Source organism: Mus caroli, unplaced genomic scaffold, assembly GCF_978045245.1.
Source record: "Mus caroli unplaced genomic scaffold, Mus_caroli_1 scaffold_2, whole genome shotgun sequence".
Classification (NCBI taxonomy): Eukaryota; Metazoa; Chordata; class Mammalia; order Rodentia; family Muridae; genus Mus; species Mus caroli.
The window spans coordinates 153,994,514-154,013,572 of NW_028227257.1; the positions used below are offsets into that span (position 1 = coordinate 153,994,514).

Here is a 19,059-nt window from a genome sequence, read left to right on the forward strand (position 1 = left end):
GCCCTGGTGACTGGGATTCTGGTTAGTGTACAATGTTCACTTGCTGGCTGGGCGGGACATCAGGCAGTGTTTACTCTTGGGAGCTTCCTCCCAGGGCAGGGTTATGGGGTGGGCAGCAAGCAGCTTCTTGCCTGGAATGATTCCCAGTTGAAGAGCACCAACCATGTCCTGCACCAGTAAAAGTTCCAACTGTGCACCCTCCTCCTGGGAGGGTCTGGTCTAGCAGTTCAGTCTGGACAAAAGCAAGCCCTAATAGGACCCAGCGAGTGTGGGCTCGCATATAGTGACAGGCCCTGGACTGCTCTTTTGGAATCTTTGACTAACCACTAAAAGGATGAACTAAGGACATGACAGTCCTGGCCCTTCAGCCTACCTCTCCCCTGGCACCCCCATTTCCAGACTTCATCTAGATCTCCTGTCCCTTTACCCCTGCAGAGACTGCCTCTCACTGCACTTGCAGACACCCTGTGCCCTCAGCCCAATCCTCTGCCCCAAGTCCTTTTTGAGCTGTCCATCTGGTCTGCACCTGTGTTGGGAGACGACTCCTAGCAGAAAACAGCTGTCATCTCTGCAGTCATCTCAGGCTATTTACTTATAGGTAGGTACTTTTTCACCTTGATGAGAGACTTGTTTTCCTAGCATGATGTTTTTGCAAGAAGCCCACCACAGCTCAACATACTCTGATAACATCTTGTTTATCTCCTATATGTCCTGGACTTGTGGTTAAGTGTCTCCAGCTGCACTCCCCAGCTTGTGCTTATATACCCATAGTTGCCTTTCAATAAACGAGACTTGAGACTTGATCAGACAGTCTTGTCTCTATTCTTTGAGTCTCCTGTCCCTCCACCCCCACTCTCTCCCTTGCAGACCCCATTGACTGTTGGGAACAAAATAAAGGGGAGACGGGGAGGGGGCAGGGAGAAGTGGGGAAGAAAAATATGCCATGTCCGGCCAGAGTTCCAGTACTCTGGGCAGGCAGACGCGGGGAGACTGCCGGACACTTTTCCACTCGGTCCTGGGTGAGCATGCCTGACCCATGCAGTGGGGGATGGAGAAAGGGGCAGCCCCCAACCAGGGACACCCCCACACACACCAGCTACCTTGCTAAAGCCCCAGGGTTGCAGGAGAGAGGGAATAGGGGAAGAAGTTCCTAACACTGACCAGAGTGCGCAGCAGAACTTGATGGAGCAGAGACTCTCTATGGTTTAAGAGCTTTATTATAGAAATGTTATATTATAGGAAAAGAGAGAAAGGAGAAAGAGAGGGGGGGAGGCTAGAGAGAAAGAGAAAGAGAGAGGAGAGGAGAAGACAAAGAGAAGGAGAAGAGGAGAGAGAAGTGAGAGGTGAGAGGACAAAGGAGTAAAAGAGTAAGAGAGCGTAGTGGGGGCTGAGCACCCCTTTTAATGGTCTTCACTGTTGCTAGGTAACTGGGGAGGAGTTTAGCCTGAAGGTCAGAAGCTTGGGCCACTGCTTATGTGACTACTGACCCTGCTTCTCTTGTGGGGGCTGTGGGAGGTGGTACCTTAGGCAGGGGCCAGAGTTCCAGGAGCATGAGGGAACGCCTGCCTTGTCATGTAGGTGAATTATTGTAGCCTCCCCCAGCCTGAAGTGGGCTGGTACAACCTTGTCGCCATTGAGGTGGGGCCACCTGTGGTGCAGCTTTCTGACTTGGCTGGCTCCTTTTTTGAAGTGACAACTGCCCTGCTCTTCTGCTATCTGCTAGCTGAGGCTGAACCTGTCTTCCTGAGACATTCCTGAATAAGCAACCAGCCTGGTGACCAAGTGCTGACAGAATGGCTCCAGGCATCAAGAGTAGACTGGCGGGGAGAGGGGGGGGGAGGCCGGGGGGGGGATGGGGGCCGGGAGGGGCGGGGGGGGGCAGGGGGCGGGGGGCGGGGGGCAGGGGGCGGGGGGCAGGGGGGCGGGGGGTCTTCCCCCTTATAAGCACAGTCTCTTAGTAAACTCGCAGGCCTTGAACAGAAACGTGTCTTGGTCTCCATTAATTTCTCTCGCCATCTAAGTCTCTTTCAGCCCCAGCCTGCCTCCCAGGTGTATGTTCATGTAGGCCTCCCAGGTTCATGTAGGCCGAGGGCCGGCATACAACAAATTATGACCACTAGGGTTCAGACCTCAGCTCGACTGGAGACCAGCCTGCAATTCCCCACAGTTTACTGATCCTCAGACCAGCTGGTAGGAGAGTCCTGGAGCAGGTAAGTGGCCCTGCAAGTACTGTCACAAGTTGCCTGGCATCCCACTGCACCCTCTGGGAATTTCTCATCTATTTGCTCCAAAACATTCTTGCACGCCCTTCACCCTGGCAGTACCCTATTACTGTTGGGATATTTGGGGAGTTAAACTTAGTTGTCAACAAGATTGGATCTGGAAAGGACTAAGAGATGGTGCAGTTCCAGATGGATCTAGGAGTACTTCCTGGAAAGGTTAACTGAGAGAAGACCCTCCTCCAGAGTGGGCAGCCCTGTCTGCTTCCACTCCTTGCTCATGAGTACATGTATCCTGTTGCTGCTGCTATTGCCACCACCATCCTTCAATGACATCATAGTCCAGCTTCTTCGGCCTTCTAACACAAAATGGAGACAAGAGACTCTTCAGGAATCCTCCAGGCCTTCAGTGCCAACTAGAACTTCTGGCACATCCAGCCTCATGGACTGAGCAGTTACCAGGTGAAAGGTTATTTTTCTGCTGCCTCAGGTGACATGAGCCAGTTCATGCCAGATTATATTAAAGGCAGGCTTCTTTGGAGGCTGCTCTTGGGCAAGTTCACTGACCCCAAGGATTGAGGCCAGGGGAGTCACCATGGGGAAGAGGGGAGGGGAGAAAGGGAGAAAAAGAGAAAGGGCATGCATGGAGAGAGAAGAGAAGGAGGAAGAGGAGCAGAAGAGAGAGCAAAATGTCTGGATTATAGAGAAGAGCCACTGGGAAAAGAGCAGCCCAAACACTGTTGTAGAAAATTCAAGGTTGGGGCAGGGTATGCCAGGTAGGGACTGAGGGATGCTGGAAGAACCTGGAGGCCATGCCTATTTTGGTATGTAAATTATGCACCTCAGTCCCCTTTCCTGGGATCCGAAAGCAAATACTAGGTTCTCAACCTCCTAAGTACGCAGACAACCGTTGTTGAACTGCCTAGCTGCAGGGTCTATTCTTGATTATCAACTTGACTACATCTGGAATTAACTAAAACCCCAAAATTGTTGGGTACTCTTGCAAGGGTTTTAGTTAATTGGATCATTTGAGGTAGGAAAGCCCTAAATCTGGGCTATGGCAGCCTATATAAAGGACAAGAGGTAGAGAGAGAGAGGGAGAGAGGGAGAGAGAGAGAGAGACAGAGAGAGAGAGAGAGAGAGAGAGAGAGAGAGAGAGAGAGATTTCTCTTCTCTAGATTTTGATGGCATGCACTGAGGACCCAGACTGGATGAGATGTCCAGCCTCATGACTGCACTACTACTGGACTCTTGGGACTTTCTGTTGGGAGACGGCCATTGTTGAACTGTAAGGAGAGAGCCACCGCAACCAGTCTGTCTTGAAGGCAACTCTCCCATTTTTGCTCCCACATTTTGTTAGCAGGGTTGAGTCAGGTTTACATTCCCAGGTTTGGGGACAGGATCCTACCCTTTCCCTCCAAATATTCGTTCTCTCTCTCTCTCTCTCTCTCTCTCTTTCTTTTTACAGTTTTCAGATATTCTGAGTTACTAAAAACCAACCCTCCTCCTGATAAGCAGCAGAATTCTCCAGGTGCCTGTCCTTGAGACCTTAGAGAAATAACAAGCTCAAGGGAGATCAGAGGTCAGGTTACAGACAGTTACAACTGGCCATAAAATTAGTCCCTGATCAGACACCCATTAACACCCCACTCCTGCTTCAATACCATTCTACCAAATGATTACAGCCCTCTACTCTGCTTTTCTGTGAACATTCAAGGGATTCCTAACTATACTGTATATAAACCCAGTGATTTCTGGACTCAGGGTCGCTACAGAGAAACCCTATCTTGAAAAACCAAAAGAAGAAGAAGAAGAAGAAGAAGAAGAAGAAGAAGAAGAAGAAGAAGAAGAAGAAGAAGAAGAAGAAGAAGAAGAAGAAGAAGAAGAAGAAGAAGAAGAAGAAAAAGAAGAGGAGGAGGAGGAGGAGGAGGAGGAGAAAAAGAGAAAAAACAACAACAAAAAAAAAAGAGAACCAACCAATCAAAACAAACAAACCCCAAGAGGAAATAGTGGGTGAGTAGTGGCACATGCCTTTAATCCCAGCACTTGGAAGGCAGAGTCTCTGAGTTCAAGGCCAGCCTGGTCTACAGAGTGAGTTCTAGGACAGCCAGAGCTGTACAGAGAAAGCCTGTCTCAAACAAACAAACAAACAAACAAACAAACGAACAAGCACGAAAACAAAAAAGAAATAATGAAAAAAAGAAGATAGGAAGAAAAAAGCAGATAGGAAGAAATAATCGAACTCAGGTTGAAATCAACAAAACAAACAATACAAAGACTCATAAAATGAAGAGTTAGGTCTTTGAGATAATCAATAAACTTTCAACCAAATTAAAATTCAGAGAGAAGATCCAAGTTGATAAAATTAGAGATGAAAAGAGAGACAACAGACACCATGGAAACAGAGTAATTAAAAACATAGTCCACCAAACTGGAAAACCTAAAAGAAACTGATGAATTTCTTAAAATAATCTACCATAGTTAAATAAAGAGGAAATAGACTAAACTAGGTCTGCAACCCGTAGTTAGAGAGTAACCAACCACCCTCAGATTGGATTTAAGGCCTACTCCATGAGTGGGAGCCATACAGACACTGGTAAAGCTGCTAGAACCTGAGACTACACGTGTCATAGGCCTAGGGGAAAAACGACTACTATTATTCTGCCAAAGGAGCATGGCAATAAAATGACGCCTAATGACATCGATATACCTGTACATCAGTGCATCCCTCATTCTTCACTAGAGACACTTCTTGCAGTAGATGGGAGTTAACATAGAGACCCACAACTGGACAGTATATATATATATATATATATATATATATATAAAAAGAGAGACAGACAGACAGACAGACAGACTGCGGAGCACTCAGCCCTAAATGGGTCATCAGAACCCTCTCCTCAAGGCTCAGGGACTTATTTGGATGAGGAGTGGAAAGATGGTAAGAGTCAGAGTTGAAGGTGTCTTTCAGCCACCCTAGGACTGATGCACATTTAAACTCGCAGTGACTGTGGCAACATCACAGGGCCTGTATTGGTCAAGCCAGACAAAACTCCAGCAATGAGAAAGGGGAAGTAGACACAAAGCCCCACCCCTAATCAATTGATAGCCTGTTGGGAAACAGAAAGTAAGTTTTTTTCCAGTGGAATGTTGTTGGGTTTATTAGCCACACTCCAGGATAGGCCCAAGGTCCAGGAGTAGTTGACCAAGACAACACCAGACTTCATGTGGGATTTGTATTTTAGTATTTGTATTTATTAAGATTTTGGGGGTTTGGAGGGTGTGGGGGGAAGGGAGGGAGAAAGAACATGAGGTTGGGTGGGACTGAGGTGGGCAGAATCTGGGGGAGATGGGGGAGGGGAAAACATCATCAAATTGTATTACATGAAAAAAATTCAGTCGTTAAGAGCACTGGCTGAGCCAGGCGTGGTGGCGCACGCCTTTAATCCCAGCACTCAGGAGGCAGAGGCAGGCAGATTCCTGAGTTCGAGGCCAGCCTGGTCTACAGAGTGAGTTCCAGGACAGCCAGGGCTACACAGAGAAACCCTGTCTCGAAAAACAAACAAACAAACAAAAAAACCAACCCAAAACCAAACCAACCAAACAAAAAAGAACACTGTCTGCTCTTCCAGAGGTTCTGAGTTCAATTCCTGGCACCCAAATGGTGGCTGACAACCATCTATAGAGGATCTGATGCCCTTTTCTGGCAGGTGAATGTATATGCAGCAGAGCACTCATACATTAAATAAAAAAGCACCATATTTCTCTGCAAACAAACAAAATTTTTAAAAATGAAAATAAGATGACTATTGACATTATAGGCCACAGGAATAATCAACAAATGAGTTAAGCCGGGTGTGGTGGCGCACGCCTTTAATCCCAGCACTCGGGAGGCAGAGGCAGGTGGATTTCTGAGTTCGAGGCCAGCCTGATCTACAGAGTGAGTTCCAGGACAGCCAGGGCAATATAGAGAAACCCTGTCTCGAAAAACCAAAAAAAAAAAAAAAAAAAAAAAACCAAATGAGTTAAATCCCAGTTCCTAGGCTGGAAGTATAGATGTAGAGAGAGTACTTGTATAGTATGTGTGAAGCCTTAGGTTTGATAGCACCAACAGAAAAATGAAAATAAATAAATTTGTGATAGCCAGAAGCTGGAAACAACCTTGATGTCCCATGACAGAAGATTCTAGACCTCAAACTACTACAGAAAACTAAACAAATGCTAAATTTGCAATTTACAAAATTTCGTTTCTCTCCTAGTCATTGAACTCATCTGAATTCCCTGGGTCTTTAACTTAAGAGGGAGAGGGGTGCCAAGGGTGTTTGGCACGTACCCCACCAGCATCATGACTACCACTAAAGGGACTCTGGCCAACTTGAGATGGTGAGCCTGGTTCTGGCAGGCCTTGCCCTTTCCCCATTCCCTCTGCCTTGCTAAAAACCATCAGATTACATTCCTAAGGCTAGCCACCAAGGTGCATTCCCTTATCTGGTCTCTTCTTCCTTTTGAGGCTGATTACCAAAGTCCAGCTATAAAAGCACTGAGGTCTAGCAAGGAAAAGCCCCCTTTGACTCACATAATTAACATGTCCAATTAAAAATTAAACACCGGCCGGGTGGTGGTGGCGCATGCCTTTAATCCCAGCACTCGGGAGGCAGAGACAGGCAGATTTCTGAGTTCGAAGCCAGCCTGGTCTACAGAGTGAGTTCCAGGACAGCCAGGGCTACACAGAGAAACCCTGTCTCGAAAAAACAAAAAAAAAAACAAAACAAAAAACAAAAACAAAAATTAAACACCTCGTCCTTTGCATCTTCATAAACTGCCAATTTCCTATGTGCCACTCCTGTTTCATCAGTAGGCAGAGGTACCACCCCCCAGGGCAAATAGCCTCCTCCCTCTACTTTGTTTTCTCTCTCTCTCTCTCTCTCTCTCTCTCTCTCTCATCTATGTCTCTTATTTCCTGCCCTCTGGGGCAAATAAATCTCCTTTTGTAAGGGTCCCCAAAAACTGGCACCCTGGACTCAAATAGTATGTAACCGCAAAGAGTGTTTTATTCTGCAGAAGTCCAGCATGCTGGGGTCTCCCATTACTAAGATAGAGAGACCAACAAGTGAGCTTGAAGGCTCAATTTAAAGCGCACTGGAGTTCTGGGGTAGATGGGCTTTATCTTATTCTATCTCTAGGCATTCCAGAACCATTATCTGAGTGCTGTTGTGATCATAAAAAGAGAAAGAGCTACTAAGATCTGTTCTGGCAGGGTGTGGGGGAAGGGTGTGCCTCAGTGGGCCCATGCCTCAGCATCCCTTCCTCCTGAGAGAGCACCCACATGACGGTATAGTATAGAATAGTTTATTCGGGGCATGGGGAGGGGAGTTAAGAGGGTAGTAGAGACAAAGGCAGAGAGGAGAGGAGAGAATTGGAGGCTGGCCATGAGCATATGGAGAGAGGAGGGAAGGGAATGGGGAAAGGGGGGAACAAGGGGGCAAGAGGCAAAAGCGTGAGAGAGAAAGAGAGAGGGAGGAGGGGGCAAGCAGCCCCTTTTATAGGGTCAGTCCTACCTAGCTGCTACCAGGTAACTGTGCGGAGGAGCATATCTGGCTGTTGCCAGGTTTCTGTGGGGGTGGAGTCCAGACAGAATACCAACAGGTGCGAAGGCTAGAGCCTGGATTTTTTTTTTTTTTTTTTTTTTTTTTTCTTTCTACTAGTAATCGAGTTGCTTGGACTTGCCCATACCTTCCTTAGGCCTAGTCTCTTTCACTGCCAATTTGAAGTGTGTTGCGGAATCTGCCTAGCCTCTGTGCTCAGAACTTGGTCTTGGGGGGCGCCGGGGAGGGGGTGTCCTGATTGGATATTTTTCCTAACAGCCACAATCAAGTCTCCCAAACCTTCTTACGTGGTCTGTTGGCTTTGCCGCTTATCTCTAGTCAGAGAAACCCGAGGGCAAACGATTCAACTGTGACCGCCCCATCTGTATTGCATTATCAGGATCAAGAATAGATTGCGGGTCATTAACACTGCGATTAAGAATGTATATGTATACGTATATAATCACAATTAAATTTTGCTTATCATTAATATCGGACACTGCTGGCGTGCCTTTGCAGTCAGCAAACCAGAGACGTGGGGAAGGCCTCGGTATTCGCAGTGTGTGGTTGTGCATAGGGCAACCTACACAAGACCCGCCTCTGCCTCTTCCGTACCCCCGTGAGTGCCACACCGAGAGTAGTCCCCCAGCCTTTTCCGGTGTCCCAGAGTCTCCTCATTTGCGCCCTTCCGGGACACCAGATCTTTGTGAAGGTCTGGGCTCCCTTCTGTCAAACTCTGGGTATCCAACCGCAGCGCTGCTAGCCAGGGCGGTCAGCCCCCAGTGTTAACTAGCGGGCTAGTCGCGGAGTCCGCATACGTGCGGAACCAAAGATGCAGTCTCGGTTTCTAACAGGTCGCGAAGAGAACAGCAACCCGGGTTCCCGCATGCGCAGTGGAGGCACGCTTGCCCCCTGGGAAATGTGTGCTTGCGCGGTCGCTGGAGTCGCGGTCTCTTCCCTGGTGGTTCGATCGGCGGAGAGCGGGGAGATGAAGACGAAGGCCACCGCGCCGGTGCCCCAACCTGGGCCTATCAGGAAGCTCGCTAGGAAGAAAGCCAAGAAGAAGTTCAGGAAGAGCAAAGCTCTGGCAGGAAGTGGGGCTCCGGGAAGCCGCCCGGCGGCTGTGGCAGGCCGACCGCCGAAGGCCCCCGAGAACTTTTCTCAAAATTGGAAAGCGCTGCAAGAGGTGAGACCGGCGACAGGCCACCTTCATCCCGAACTTTCTGTCAGGTAGCCACAGACCGCGAAGGAGGAAGGGATGTTGCCCTCTGCTTCATTCAAATTCTTTTTCTCAATTATAAATCACGTATCTAGGTTGCCACCCTGCCAACGTCTTAAACTATGTCCCAGAACTCTGGCCCAGTGGCTCTGGAACTCATGTAGCTCAGGGTATACCCACACTAGTGGTTGTCCTCCTACATTAGGTAGCCTCCCTAGTCCTGAGCCTCTATACCCACCCCCATTCATAAATTCTTCCATACTAGTTAGATGCTTTTTTTGTTTTTGTTTTTTCGAGACAGAGTTTCTCTGTGTAGCCCTGGCTGTCCTGGAACTCACTCTGTAGACCAGGCTGGCCTCGAACTCAGAAATCCGGCTGTCTCTGCCTCCCAAGTGCTGGAATTAAAGGCGTGTGTCACCACCGCCCGGCTTAGTTAGATGCTTTTACTGCCCTTGTTTCTTAGACAGAGAAATTGTGACACATAACTTACAGGGTTTGAGTTGAAAGTAGGTCACATACCGTGTAAACAGCAGAACTGGGATGCTGAATATGCCTTCACTGTTGTCTTCTAGGGAGTCTTGAGGAGTGTATGTCATGGAGCCTCCGTTAGTAAGAAAGACAATAAGGAATTTCTTGGCCTCCATAACAACACTCCACCTTGTTCCTTAGTGTGGATCTTCCAACAGGACACCCAGGAGCAGCCAAACCCTGTGGACAGTCAGGGCTGTGTATGCTGGTTCTTGTTCTTTCTCCCAAAAAAGTAAAGTGTGCAGGGAGGACATGTTTACTATAGGAAACTTGGATTTGGCTCTGGCTTCTACAAGAATCTAAATCCTTCAGGCCTTTTAAGTATTAGGGGAGTGAATAAGTAGAAACTCACTTCAACATCTCTTATCTTGTTGTGGTCTTAACTGGAGATTTGAACACAAGGAAGAAATTGGTCTCCTGGACCTCTCCTCTACCTGGATCAGCCGTATCTGGTTTCACAGGACTTCTTTCTTTCCATTGAACTCCCTTCCTCCAGGTCTTCCTCAGGTTCTGAGCTGTAGCCACCTCCAGAGATAAAGGAATTGATCACTGTGTCCCACAGTGTTGACCATGGAAGTCCCTAAGTGAAACTCCAAATAAAGAAGTGAAAAGCACCATTAGTGGTGATGGGAAGTGCATGGATGATAGAATACATGTACACACAAGTTTCTTGAACCTGTGGTATGTCAGTTCAAAATTAAATGTGGCTTTAAAAAAATAATAAATGTGGCTTATATTTAATTTTCATTCCATTAGCTACTGAAACAAAAGTCCCAGGCCCCAGAAAAACCTCTTGTCTCTCAGATGGATGACAAAATGCACCCCCAAATAATCCAGCAGAACAGAAAAAAGGCCTCAGATAAATCAAAGGGAGACAAGCAGAGGACAGAAAAGGCCAAGAGCACTAGTGGTTCTGTTACATCTGCACCTACGGACAGGAAGATACTAGTACCTCCCACAGATACCTCTGTAACAGAGCAGAAGAAAGGAGCCAAGAAGAGGACATATAGTGACATCTCTTCTCATCAAGGGGATCTCAAGCCTAAGTGGAAAGCTACGGAGGCAGCTGTTATCTTGAATCAGCCCACACCCACTGAGTAAGTATCAACTCTGCTGTGGTGCCTGGAACATCCACAGAAAGAGGTGATCCACTGTCTTCACCACCGTACGGCCCTGGTACAGTCTTCTACCCAACCCTATGATATTTGCTTGTTCGTCCCTTGTTTCTCCTAGAGTGTGGGCTGCTAAAGGCAGACCCTATTATACAGATAATACTGTGTCTTTGGGCCCCAGTGTAGAGCTTGGCATAAGGTAAGAGCCAACAAAAACTTTTTCATAGTGTGTGCTGGACCCAGAAGGACTCCTGTGAAACCCAGTCCTGCCTTTTTGCCAGTTGATGGCTTTGAATAGGTTTCTTGCATCCTTTTTTCCTCGGTGTGATTGTCATCTGTATGGTTAGGGGGACTGAAGTGCACTATGTGTTGCTTAGTGTCTTTTGCCTGCTTAATGAGCGCTGTGATAACACCTAACCTGGATGGGATATGCTTATAAGGCAGGTTGGCTTCCTGCTGCCTAGGATTTTCCTGCCTTCCCTTAAACCTAAAGAAAACCTTGGTCTGGGATTATACAGTGGAGGGTGCGGGCAAAGGGGAAGGAGAACATTTCTTTGGGAACTGGTATGAGAAGTGTGTTTATGAGAGTTGTGTCAGGTCAAGCTAAGTGAGCCCATGACAGGCTACAAGATTCAGCTGCTGAAGGGTAAAGGGACATGAGTTTAACTGCTTCTGCTGAGTTATATAAACAGGCTGGATTGGAGAGACTATAAGACCCTTCCCTCCTAAGGCTGATATAAGCAGGAAAGACACACAGGCATTTTACTTTAGCATTTGTGTGTGTGGCAGGAGGAGGTGTCAGGGTATCCTAGTGAAGAAAGCAAATGATCAGGAAGCATGCGGCCCATCAGTTGAACCTTTTTGAGTAAAGATACTGAATGTCTGGAATTCACCAGATAGCCATGAAACACCCAGTATCAACTCTCTCTCATTCTTCCAAAGTGTGAACAGGGTACAAAGCACAGGTCCCTTTCTTTTTTTTTTAAATTTTTTTATTTTTTTTTTGGTTTTCGAGACAGGGTTTCTCTGTGTAGCCTTTGCTGTCCTGGAACTAATTTTGTAGACCAGGCTGGCCTTGAACTCAGAAATCCGCCTGCCTCTGCCTCCCTAGTGCTGGAATTAAAGGCGTGTGCCTGGCTCACAGGTCCCTTTCTGCCATGCACTCCTCCTGCTTGTGTTTCTTGACCAGTAGCAAACCTACTGTGTAATTGGAAAATGTCTGGTCGTTATACTGAAGTAGGTTACATGCTTCTGTTTCACACTCTGTGTCTTATCTGTAGTTCTCCTAAGTCTTGGATCATAGACATATTTGCAAATTAAAAGAACAGTAGTGAGGGCTGGAAAGGTGGCTTAGGGGTTAAGAGCGCTGGCTGCTCCTCTAGAGACCTGAGTTAATAGAGACCTGAGTTAAGTCTCCAGTGCCAGAGATCCGATGATGCATGCCCTCTTCTGGCCATCAGGCGCCAGGCATGCAAGTGATAAATACAGTGCATGGGTGCATGCAGGCAAAACAGGATACAAATAGTAAAGGAATGTGTGAGAACAGATTCAGCTGGACTGAGTGTGGAGTGTAGAGGGGGAGCCATCCTGCCAGCCTTTATGGTGCTGCTCCTCACACCCTACCTGGTAGGCAGAGGTCCTGTTGCGAGGCATCCAAGTGTCCTGGGTCTTTTCACAGCCAGGCATTCTCATCTTTGTCTCATAGGGAAGACATCTGGTTTGATGATGTGGATCCAGATGATATTGAGGATGCCATAGGCCCAGAGGCAGCCATGCTGGTACGGAAGAGGCTGGGGCAGAAGAAGAGGACCATCTCCCTGGTGAAGGAACAAGCCTTTGGCGGGTAAGCTGGGCTCGGGCCATAGCTGCTGGCAATGTTACTCCTTCTGGGGCTGGGATCATGGGAAGCACTGAGCCATGACTACCCAGCAGTCATGGAGGTGCAGAATGAGGCTTGGCTCACTGGCCAAGAATCCCAGCCCATGATATCTATTACACTGGGGCCTTTGGTTCCCCTAGCCTGACAAAAGCCTTGGCCCTGGATTGTGAGATGGTAGGCGTGGGTCCCAAAGGGGAAGAGAGCATCGCAGCCCGTGTGTCCATCGTGAACCAGTATGGGAAGTGTGTTTATGACAAGTACGTCAAGCCAACTGAGCCAGTGACTGACTACAGGACAGCCGTCAGTGGGATCCGGCCTGAGAACCTGAAGCAGGGTATGACTGATGTCCGTAAGATTTGAGTGTAGTGGTGGAGATGGTAGCAGGACTCATTTCTCTTCAACTTCCCCTTCTGTGTTCCAGAACATGGCATGGCAGGGGTCCTGACACTGCTTAGCTCTTCCCCAGAGTAGCAGACTTTTCAGATACAAAAGGAAAGATACCTTTCCTGGCTGTTGTGCTGTTTGTGTCCTGGGCTCTTGGATTATTTTCTGTCTTGTGGCAGTAGGGAATAAACTGGAGCATGTTAGGGACCAGGAGGGAAATCTTGAAGAGTGAGTAGGCTACATGGTAGGAGCTGGGAGGACAGATCACAGGGTCTCTTTGGGAAATGAGTGCAGTAATGGCAGAGAGGCCTCCAGCAGGATCCTTGTGGTCATGACATTGAGAACAGGGTAGGGGGTCAGAAGACTGGTTCTGAGGCAGGAGCTAGGTAGGGAGGTAGCTGGAAGAAATGAGCCAACATAGCAGAGGGAGGCTGGGTCTGATTTGTAATAGGCGAGGACATCTAGGATTCTTGAGCCTGCCTCCTAGGGAGACCTGGAGACCACTAGGGATGCAACTGTGTTTTTTTTTTCCCCGTTCCTTACCACCCATTGCCTGTTTGCTTCTCCTGGTACCCATGGCCAACATAGTGTCTTTGTTGTTCCATAAACCGTAGGCTGGCCAGCCTCTCTTCTGAGATAGAAAGAGACCCTAGGGTCTGTGCAGTCTCCCTTGCACTGTCTGGTTCGGAAATCCAATCTGAGTCTACTTAGGAAGTCATAAGTATGAGAATGGGAAGCCTGTTGCCAAGTGTCCCTGAGATAGTCTAAATGTTCCTGGACTTCTAGGTTAGCAGTAGTTTGCTAACTAGTAGCAGTCCACTGACTGTGATTGGCTTAGAGTGGAGTTCTTGTCTTTTTTTCAACTGTCTCCAGAAGTGGGAGCAGAGCACAAGGCACAGTGGGGTGCCTCCTCGCCTTTCCACTTCCCTGGAAAAATGGACACTTCTAGGGACCTACCTCCCACCATAGCTTTGCGTATCATGAAGGGCCTGACCTGTTGTTACCAGTTGGGCCAGGAATGGAAGGAACTTCCCTTAGAATCTTAGTGAGTTATGTGGTGTTAATCATTTCTTCATTTGGTTTTCAGGAGAAGAGTTTGAAGTTGTGAAGAAGGAAGTGGCAGAGATGTTGAAGGGCAGAATCCTGGTGGGGCATGCGCTACACAATGATTTAAAGGTGCTGGGCTCTTCCATGTGAGCCACACAAGCCTTACATCCCTGTCTCCAAAAGCACTACTCTGGAGGCTTTTTCATTTTGATTTTTTATCTCGACTTGGGATTTCTCTAGGAATAGTGTCAGGTACCTGATGTCTGGCTGTGTTCAAGAGACCACATTAGGTACTTTTTGGAGTCCCGACTACATTGGGGATTTCAGTGCCAGAGTATTGACAACTCAAAGTAGGGGGGTTTTGAATGTCACCTACCTGACATGGCAGATGGCCTGGTGTTAGCTGTGTGCTCCAGGGCCAGAGACAAATCTATGCACCCTGTCAGAGTCCTAGGGTTCTTGTTATGTGTCCAGTTTATATCTGGGCATTGCTGCGATGCTGGAAGCCCACCTACCTGGGTTTATTAAATGGATCACTTTAAGTTCACAAGCAACCTGCTGCCTAATCCATTTGAGGGTGCAGCAGGAAAATGGGAGCATAGTCGACTTGGCAAAAGGGACACCTCTGTTGTCACCTGGTGTGGTAGACTCCAGAGACAAGGTTTCTTTGTAGCCCTGCTGTCCTAGAACTCACTAAGTAGAACAGGCTGGCCTGGAATGCAAGGGATCCACCTGCCTCTCTGCCTCCTGAGTTCTGGGATTAAAGATTACTTATTTTTCTGTGCATTGATGCTTTGCCTACCCTATGTGACAGTGCCAGATCTCCTGGGACTGGTGTTGTAGACAGTTGTGAGCTCCCATATGAATTCAGGACATTGAACCCAGATCCTCTGGAAGGGATCCAGAGCATCCAGTGCTCTCAACTGCTAAGCCATCTCTCCAGCCCCAGAGATTCTAATGCCAGACATCAGAGCCTTGCCAGGTACACCAGGAGTTAGACAATGTAAACAGATCTTGTTTAATCCTTTGAGGAATAGACTTTTGTGGGTAGCAGAGCTAAGTGTTAGGGGGTTGGGAGCAGATTCCAGGGAAGCAGTGGATATGCATTCAGGTGACTTCTCCACGGCTCCTCAGCATCCCAAGTTTCTGAGTTGAATGTTGCTGCCGCTTCAGCTATCCCTATAGGAAAGGAACTGAATGGGCATGTGTTTCCTCAGGGTGTCATTCCAGCTAGTCACCTCCTTTACAGGCCAACCATACAGCCAGCCAATTAGGTGACTGAGCTCAGAGGACTCTACCGAGTGCTAGGGCATGTGACATCTAGCTTCTACCCTTTTAGATTCCTGCCGATTAGACAGTGGACCTTGTCCTTCCTGGATGTGATCTGTAGTGCCACTGTATTCACGTGTTTCAGGAACCTCTAGATGGGAGTTTAATTCTCATTCAAATATTTGGGGCTAGAGATGTATGTAGCTCAGTGGCAGAATGCATGCTTCATGTGTAAAGGCCCACGGTTTCATCCCAGCACCAAAAAAAGAAAATAACAAATGTTCCAACAATTAAAAATTAACCAAAGTCAACTGCTCACTGATATGATGAGTCACCTTGGAAAAGACTGCCACCAGGGCCACACCTGCCTCCTCTAGTGGCTCACTTTTTTGGACCATATGAGTCTAGAAGTCTGTTACATTGCGGGGTGAGCTGTTAAATTTCATGTCTTGCTTCCCCATGTGAACAACCAGCTCAGAGAAGTCAGTTGCAGGTTGACTTTTTCGCAACATCATTGATGTCAAGATTTTATTTATTTTTCTTTTCTTTATTTATTTATTATAATTAAGTGCACTGTAGCTGTCTTCAGACACACCAGAAGAGGGCATCAGATCTCATTATAGATGGTTGTGAGCCACCATGTGGTTGCTGGGAATTGAACTCAGGACCTCTGGAAGAGCAGACAGTGCTCTAGACCACTGAGCCATCTCACCAGCCCCTATTTTTCTTGAGACAGGGTCTCACTATATAGTCCTGGCTTGCCTTGAACTCACAAGAGATCTACCTGCATCTATCTCCAGAGTGCTAGGATTAAAAGTATGCAGCATGCCTGGCCAAGATTTTATTTTTATTAACATGGTTCTGAATGTTGGGCATCACCTTAAGTCAGGGAAATGACCTTGAGAAACTGCTTTTTCCTGAGTGTTAGCACCCTGCGGTGTAGCCCTGTGCGATGCATTGCTGCAAACTGAATGGAAATACTTGTCATTTTCTTGTAGGTTTTGTTCCTTGACCATCCAAAAAAGAAAATCAGGGACACTCAGAAATTCAAACCATTCAGGAGTCGAGTAAAGGTACGGAATGAATGAGTCTTGGGCCGTGAGTAGCCCCTGGCACTGACCCCTCTGGCTAAAGGGATTTAGTTTGTTTTGGTTTCTCACTTTAACCTTTAAGAGTACTTGTCACTGAAGTCTGGCAACCTGATTTTGATCCCTGGAACTCCCATGAAGGCAGGAGAGGTTGTCCTCAGATATGGCTCAGTGGTTAAGAGTACTCGGCACTCTTGCAAAGGACCTGAGTTCAATTCTCAGCACTCACGTCAGGTTACTCGAAATCCCTGTAACTCCAGTACCAGGAACCCTGACATCTCTGGCCTTCTCAGGCCCTGCAATTATGTGCACATGCCAACATGCAGCCAGACATACCTATATATAACTAAAAAGAACTTTTAAAAAAAAAATTAAGCCAAGTGTAGCGGCTCACACCTTTAATCCCAGCACTAAGGAGGTAAAGATAGGCAGATCTCTTGAGTTTGAAGCCAGCCTAGTCTACAAGGAGAAACCCTATCTTTAAAAAAACTAAAATAATTAAAAGCACTCTACCACTTGGAATATTGCCAGCCCCAGCTCTTCCTCTACTGGCTGATGAGCAATGTCATAAGCCATAGCAGGCTGATGGTTGCAGTTGTAAGTGCCACATACTCCTGGTGAAAGGGAAAGTGCGGGTCACTCGATGTGCTCAGGCGCCAGCTGTGTCCTCTGTGGGCACAACCTGTGGAAGCAACACATTCAGTGGAATTCTTTTCTCTACAGAGTGGACGACCGTCTCTGAAACGGCTTTCTGAGAAAATTCTGGGGATCAGGGTCCAACAGGCAGAGCACTGCTCAGTGAGTATCATTGGGTTACAGCCCCTGACTTTTTAACACCTAGGGGTGGTTCATTTGACCATAGAAACAGGAAAGGACTCTAGGCAGAGCAGGCTTACAGAATGTTGTTATATCTTACATATTTACATTTCACTTGAACTCAATACAAAGAATAATATAGAGTAAGGATTTGGAACAAAATTCACCAGTCTAATTGAAGGCTGTTTGTATACTTCCAGTTATTGACTAATAATACCTGAGGTGAGGACTTCATGGTGATGAGGCTTAGCTGATTGGAGAGATGCCAAGGAGGAAGGAGAAACAGGTCACTCTTGGCAGAACTGACTGGTGCCATTTGACCTCCCACTAGACCCAGCTCTGAAAGGTCCCACTACCCCTACACTGCCACACTAGGCTCCTGCGTGAGGGGTAGAACCTTTCCAAACCCTAGCAAAGGTGCTTTAGGACTTTGTGATTTGAGGTTCTCAGTCCTAACAGGTCCTCCTGGCCAGGCAGTTTGCTTCAGGAGAACAGGTTCCCCTGTGGTGTAGCCTCTGACTCTTTGAACCCTTTTGCCTGTCTCAGCTGTGTCTGCTGTGAAGCTCCAGCTTCCTCCTGCTGTGGGGCCTCCCTTTCTGCCCCTATAAACAGAGTGGCTGAGTTTGAAGCACAGGAAGTTAGATTCAGATTCTGCTAAAAGTGGTGCCCTGATCTCTGCCCTTCCATAGTCACCCAGGGAGAGGTGTGTGTGTGTGTGTGTGTTGGCTTTGCAGCCCCAGTAGTGTGGCTATCATGAAGACTCAGTAGTTGTAGGGTTACTTCTGTGGCCTGTAGTCATGTGTTCTCACTAGCTGGCTGGTTGAACATTACCGTCTGTCACCCAGATCCAGGATGCCCAGGCAGCAATGAGGCTTTACATCATGGTGAAACGGGAATGGGAGAGCATTACTGCAGACCGGCGTGCCCCAGCTGCCACTCTACAGCGCTGCATCAAGAACTCTTAGCACCATCCTACTGCTGTCGCCACCACCCTGTCCGTCAGTGACTTCTCAATCCAGTGGCAGTTGGGATGGGGTTATGAGGCCTGTTAGGTCTATGCACAGCAGGGACTCTGTCTCTGGTGAGCTTTCTCAGAGCCATGGCTGCAGGCCTGTGGCATGTGAGCTGCTGGAACGGCCTCTTGAACATCCAGGGCCTAATCCCGCACCTGTGTGTTGAGGTAGACTGGTCAGATACAGGGCAGAAGTCAGGGGTGTAGGTTCAGAGGGAGGAGAACATCATTGGAATGGATGAGAGTGCTGCAGAGTCTATGTCTGCTGACCATCTGAGCTACCACTTAACAATGAGCATAGCTGGTCTCAGCCAGGGTACTCAGCACCTTCCCTTAAGGAGCAAGAAGCGTCTTCTCTGTCAGGTAAGGGGATAAGCTCTGCTGGATCTAAAGGATCCAGGCTAAGGGCATTCAGTCTGCTGCAAACCAATCTGGCCAGCACAGCAACCACCCATTGAGGACTTTCTTAAAGCTACTGGGCTGGAGGTCCTTTCCCACTCCTTTGTCCTTTGCTTGGCCTAAGATGCCAATGCCCTGTCATGTTTTCATGTTTTCCCCAGAGAGTCCTTGGGGTGAGCCTTGGGGCACAGGTACACTCTGAGTTCTGAGATCCTACCATGTGGAACAGTGTAAGCAGAAAGGCCATCTTCCCACTGTCCTGCCAGCAGCTGTTCTGGCTAGCAGCAATCACAGAGTGACCAGTGAACTTTATGGACTTAGCTGACAACTCCTAGAACACGTGCACCCATGCATATGATGACAGATGTCTGCCTTTAATGCAGCTGTGGACTGAGGTGTGGCTCAGAGGACACTTGTTCACTAAGTGTAAGACCCTGGAATCCTTCCCTAGAACTGTCAGAAATAAATGGATGGATCAAATGGAGTGTGTGGAAGTTCAGGT

General features: G+C 47.8%; 1 protein-coding gene across 1 annotated transcript; it reads left to right on the forward strand.

Moving 5' to 3' along the window:
* The first annotated feature begins 8,659 nt into the window (after positions 1-8,659).
* Rexo4 (RNA exonuclease 4) lies at positions 8,660-19,037 on the forward strand. Its single transcript, XM_021150956.3, has 8 exons — positions 8,660-8,990; positions 10,308-10,648; positions 12,369-12,506; positions 12,683-12,876; positions 14,014-14,102; positions 16,241-16,315; positions 17,054-17,128; positions 17,992-19,037. Exons 1-8 carry the CDS (start codon positions 8,691-8,693, stop codon positions 18,109-18,111), a joined length of 1,332 nt encoding a protein of 443 aa, XP_021006615.1. The 5' UTR covers positions 8,660-8,690; the 3' UTR covers positions 18,112-19,037.
* Positions 19,038-19,059: the final 22 nt, after the last annotated feature.